The sequence below is a fragment of the Rhincodon typus genome, chromosome 12, assembly GCF_021869965.1.
Source record: "Rhincodon typus isolate 14 chromosome 12, sRhiTyp1.1, whole genome shotgun sequence".
NCBI lineage: Eukaryota > Metazoa > Chordata > Chondrichthyes > Orectolobiformes > Rhincodontidae > Rhincodon > Rhincodon typus.
This window is the reverse complement of record NC_063343.1, coordinates 44,648,899-44,654,860: the sequence shown is the minus strand read 5'-3', so window position 1 is coordinate 44,654,860 and position 5,962 is coordinate 44,648,899. Positions and strand designations below refer to the sequence as shown.

General features: G+C 41.8%; 1 protein-coding gene across 1 annotated transcript in view; it reads left to right on the top strand.

The window, feature by feature from the left end:
* Positions 1-225: 225 nt before the first annotated feature.
* Positions 226-5,962, top strand: part of jade2 (jade family PHD finger 2) — a 57,060-nt gene continuing 51,323 nt past the window's right edge. The window contains exon 1 of the mRNA XM_048603515.1: positions 226-379. Coding sequence (XP_048459472.1) covers positions 249-379 — 131 coding nt within the window. The 5' untranslated portion in view covers positions 226-248. The remainder of the gene's footprint in view (positions 380-5,962) is intronic.

Genomic DNA, 5,962 nt, shown 5'->3' with positions numbered 1-5,962 from the left:
TCTCCTGTACTGTGAAAGCTGACTCGAAGTAATTATTTAACAAGTCTGTAACTTCGTTATTTCATTTGGAGCATTTCCGTATTTACTTTTAAAGGAATCGCCCTTTGTCTTCCAACCAATAGTAAAGATGCTCTCTCAAAGGCTTGCTTTATGCTGTGAAGAGACAATCAAGGAATCAGCAAAAGTTAATACTTTGATTTGTGCTTTTTTTTTCCGAAAAGGTGTTTCGAACAGATCTGATCACTGCCATGAAACTCCCTGAGTCCTATCAGCTAAACGTGGACGATTACTACATACTAGCTGACCAGTGGCGACAGGAATGGGAAAAAGGTGTTCAGGTGCCAGCTAATACGGAGTCAATCCCCGAACCAGTAGTGAGGTAGGTCACAACTGAGGTTTGATTACTGTCAACTCCTGAGTCATTAGGTGCAACAATACATAGAACATACCATGTGACTTGTTAGCTCATTTTAAAGTGTATTGTTGTGCTATTATGATGTGTGCAAGAACAATCACAACTTGCATTTATACAGCGCCTCCTATCTTGGAAGAGATACTTTTCCTGGAGTTGTTCTGATTTGACAGGTAAGAATGAAGCCAAGCAAAGGCAGCCTTGCTGAATGGCATGAAGGAGGAGAGGCATTGCAAGGAGGATGGTGTGGTGGACGTTCTCAAAGGTTACAGAGTGGATAGGCAACAATAATGTCCCATGTCTGCAGTCCGTACTGGGTGTCGTTGGTGACTTTGCTTAGTCTTGCGGCAGGGTTGGAAGCCTAATTGGGGAAATTCAAATCTGTACTTTATGGTAAAATTCCAAAAGGAAGCCTGTCAAATCTTGATGGTGACCATGTCAGGGGAACGATCGGGACGGAGAGTACAGATTACACTGGAGGCCGGGACAGGAAAGGTGGAGGAAAGTGAGTGTTTGAAAATGTTAGCGGTTACTCAGTTGAGGTTGTTGACTTCGTTGCCGAACTGGCTTGTTTTTGTTCAGACGTTTTGTCACCATGCCAGATGACATCATCAGTGGAGCCTCCGATGAAGCGATGTTATTCTACTCCACTTGGAATTTATACTGTCCGGTCCGTTATGGTGAGTTGTGTCATTTCCGGTTTTGATCTGTATGGGTTTATATATGGGGTCCAATTCTGTATGTTTGTTGATTGAGGTATGGGTGGAGAACTGGAAATGACAGTACTCACCATAACGGACCGGACAGTATAAATTCCAAGTGGAGTAGAATAACATCGCTTCATTGGAGGCTCCACTGATGATGTCACCTAGCATGGTGACGAAACGTCTGAACAAAAACAAGACAGCTCGGCGAGCAAGTCAACAACCTCACCCACAATCCGAGCTACAGATCTTTGCCAAAACTTTAAAGTTACTGAAGTGTCATGGTCGATTTTAAAAAAACATAAAGCCTCGATAATTGACAAGTTGCAAGAGATATTTTTGGCAAATAGGGCTAAGGAGAATCCAAAGGCATTCTGCAAATACATTAAGGACAAAAGAGTAACTAAGGAGAGAATAGAGCCCCTTAAAGACCAGCAAAGCCACCTATGTGTGGAACCGCAGGTCCTGGGGGATGTACTAAACAGGTATTTTGCATCAGTGTTGACTGTGGAGAAGGATGTTGAAGATGGAGAACATGGGGAAATAAATAGCAACACGTTGAAAAATGTCCATTTTAGAGAGGAGGAGGTGCTGGATGTCTTTAAACGCATAAATGTGGATAAATCACCGGGACCTGATCAGGTGTATCCTAGAACTCTGTGGGAAGCTAGGCAAGTGATTGCTGGGCCCTTTGCTGAGATATTTCTATCATCGATAGCCGCAGGTGAGGTGCCTGAAGACTGGAGGTTGGCTAACATGGTGCCACTATTTAAGAAGCATGGTAAGGAAAAGCCAGGGAGCTATAGACCAGTCAGCCTGACATGGGTGGTGGGCGAGTTGTTGGAACGAATCCTGAGGGATAGGATTTACACTTAGTTGGAAAGGCAAGGACTGATTAGTATTAGTCAACAGGGCTTTGCGCTTGGGAATCATGCCTCATGAACTTGATTGAGTTTGTTGAACAAGTAACAAAAAGGATTGATGAGGGCAGAGTGGTGGACGTGAACTATATGGACTTCAGTAAGGCGTTTGACAAAGTTCCTCATGGTAGACTGGTTAGCAAGGTTAGATTGCACAGAATTGAGGAAGAACTAGCCATTTGGATATAGAACTGGCTCGAAGGTAGAAGACTGGTGGTGGAGGGTTGCTTTTCAGACTGGAGGCCTGTGACCAGTGGAGTTCCACAAAGATCGGTGCTGGGTCCACTGCTTTTTGTCATTTATATGAACGATTTGGATATGAACATAGGAGGAATGGTTAGTAAGTTTGCAGATGACACCAAAACTAGAGTGCGCAGCAAAGAAGGTTACCTCAGTACAATGGGATCTTCATCAGATGGGCCAATGGGCTGAGGAGTGGTAGATAAATGTGAGGTGCTGTATTTTGGAAAGGCAAATCAGGGCAGGACTTATACACTTAATGGGAAGGTCCTGGGGAGTGTTGCTGACCAAAGAGACCTTGGAGTGCAGGTTCATTGTTCCTTGAAAGTGGAGTCACAGGTAGATAGGATAGTGAAGTTTGGTATGCTTGCTTTATTGGTCAGTGCATTGAGTATAGGAATTGGGAAGTCGTGTTATGGCTGGACAGGACGTTCATTAGGCCACTATTGGAAAACTGCATGCAATTCTATAGTAAAGATGTTGTGAAACCTGAAAAGGTTCAGAACAGATTTACAAGGATGTTGCCAGGGTTGCAGGGTTTGAGCGATAGGGAGAGGCTGAATAGACTGGGACTATGTTCGCTGGAGCATTGGAGGCTGAGGGGTGACCATATAAATGTTTATAAAATCACGATGGGTGTCCATAGGGTAAATAGACAAAGTCTTTTCCCCGAAGTCGGGGTGTCTTAAACTAGAGGGTAAAGGTTTAAGGTGAGACAGGAAAGATTTAAAAGGGACATAAGGAGCAACTTTTTGACACGGAGGGTGGTGCGTGTATGGAATGAACTGCCAGAGGAAGTGTTGGAGGCAGGTACAATTACAACATTTAAAAGGCATCTGGATGGATATATGAATAGGAAAGATTTAGAGGAATATGGGCCAAATGCTGGCAAATGGGACTAGATTAATTTAGGGTATCTGGTTGGCATGGACGAAGGGTGTGTTTCTGCACTGTATACCTCTATGACTCTATCTTGGGGAGAGAGTTTTCCAAGGTGAATGAAGGATGATTTTGAGTGGGCAGGGGATGGAGGTGGTAAAGGATACAAGGAAGTAATCAGTGATGGCTTTGTCTGTGATTTTAAACAAACATAAGATAGAGAGGCTACATTAAAGAGTATTGACAAAGGGGGTGGTCATGAAAATTGTTCGAATTTTTAATCAAGAGAAGATGTCCATCAGAAAATAACCAAGTTGTGAGGAAATGAGAGTTACACTATCAAAGGTAAACTGAGAGAAAATTTTGAAGAACAAAAACAGAAAAGCTCCAAGAAATCTTCAAAAGACAATCAATTATGTTCAAGAAAAATGTATTCTAATAAAAACCAAAAGCAACGAGCTAGTTCTGAGGCACCTTAGATAATGCAAAAATTAAAGGGAAAATTGAATCTATGGGAAGAATTATACAAAATGTACTTAGATGTTAAAGGAGAGGTGCACACAAGGGATGGACACAAGGGAGTATGAAGCATTTATAAACGTTTAACAAAAAAAAAATTATCTGGAAGCAAAGATAAGTTCCAAAATCAACTTGTTAATATAAAAAGTAATAGTGTTGCAATGATACATGAACAACAAAAGGACAGTTACATTATGAATCGGGTCGCTAAATGGTGAGTATGATAAACTTGTGGGTAACGATAAAAATGGCAGTTATTGCGTAACCGCTTTGCCTCAGTTTTTACTAAACAAAAACTTTAATAAAATTGACACATCACTAGAGTAGGGGTTCTGAAATTTTCCACACTTAATCTGTAGTACAAGTATTCTTAGATTGTAAGAGTTAATTATATAAAAAAAGCATATGTTTATTTTTAGTTATGTATTATGAAACCAGTTGCTGGTTAAGCGACAATTCTGTTGAGTTTTTCATCTTTCTTTGACAAACACGTGTGTATGTCCAGCAATATTTATGCTGACTTTGTTATTGTTTAGTTAGTAGACTGCCAATGTGTGGCCAGTGGACTGTCGCCAAGCAGGTGGTATGCTGTCACTGTGCGGTGATGGGGGGAGCCATTGCCATGTGGGGAGGCAGGACTGTTGCACTATAGTAGTGGTGGGTGTACTGTGACTGTGCCCAGTGGGTGGTCCACTGTCGCTGTGTAGGTTTGGGGGAAAGGGCACTGTTCAGGTGGGGTGGAATGTTGCTGTGGGTGGGCGCAATCATTGTCACTGAAGGCAGACAACATTTGCATTGCTCTTATGTGATAATAATGAACTGTGTGTGCCCTGCTATAGGGGAAGGATATTATTACATTGGACAGAGCTCAGAAAAGATTTACGAGGATATTGCCGGGAATGGAGGGTTTGAGTCATCGCTAGAGACTGGATAGTCTGGGACCTTCTCCATTGGAATGTAGGATGTTGAGGGGTGACCTTATAGAGGTTTATAAATTCATTAGGAGCATAGATAAGGTGAATAGCAAAGGGTCTTTTCCCTACACTGGGGGAGTTCAAAACTAGGGGGCATATTTTTAAAGTGAGAGGAGAAAGTTTTGAAAAGGACATGAGATGACTTTTTATTTAATGTAGAAAGTGTTTTATGTGTGGAATGAACTGCCACAGAGGAAGTGGTGGATGCGGGTACAGTTACAACATTTTAAAAGACATTTAGATAATTACATGAATAGAAAATGTTTAGAGGGAAATGGGCCAAATGCAGGCAAATGGGACTAGTTCAGTTTGGGAACATGGTTGGCATGGACTAATGGACCGAAGGGTCTGTTCTTGTGCTGTATGACTCGATAAACATGCCTCCTGAGTTTGGGCAATACCTCCTTGACAACACAGCATTAAACCAATGATAGTGAGCCTCTACGCCCAAGTGACGGTTTCCAGGACCACCTCTCACACATTGCTGGGGCCTTGGCACTGGCAACTGAAGTGATCCTGTACTGGTGTTGTGATAATTTGGCCTAGAATGTGAAACCGTCCTGGATACTGTAACCTTTGGAGAATTAGTATTGAATTTATGTTACATTGTCTGTGCAGTGGAAGCAGGAGGACACTGGCTGACCCCTGCTTTAGGGAATGAACTTCAAAATGTAAAATTGAGAGAAATTAATGGACAAATTGGAAACACTAAAAGGGGATTTAAAAAACCCTGTATTATGGTATGCAGCTTTGCAAATCTGGGACCAGAATGGACGTGGCAGAAGTACTGGTTTATATGTACAGAGATTTTACAGAAGATGTTGTTGTGGTGCCAGAGAATTCCCAGGTTGCTAATGCTGTACCTATTACCTTTTCTGTCACCAAAACTCAGAAGTATATCTCAGTCAGCATACTGTCAGTGATAGGAAACGTATTGGAATCTGTAGTAAACTAAGTGATGAAGATCATTTAAAGGCTGAAGATATATCCAAAAATACTCAGTGAGGATTCAAAGTCATGCATAACTAACCTGATAGACATGATGTGGAGGTGCTGGTGTTGGACTGGGATGGACAAGGTTAAAAGTCACACGACACCACATTATAGTCCAACAGGTTTATTTGAAGACACATCCTTTCGGAGTTTTGCTCCTTCTTCAGGCGTCAGTGAGAGAGGTGGCAGCAAACACAGCTTTTATAAGCAAAAGAGCAAAGGGTTATAGAACTGATGCAAATGTGTTGAAGAAACCTAATGTGGCTGTTAAATCTTTAATCAGTTAGAAAAGATTAATATGCAAATTTCAGACTTTCTTCC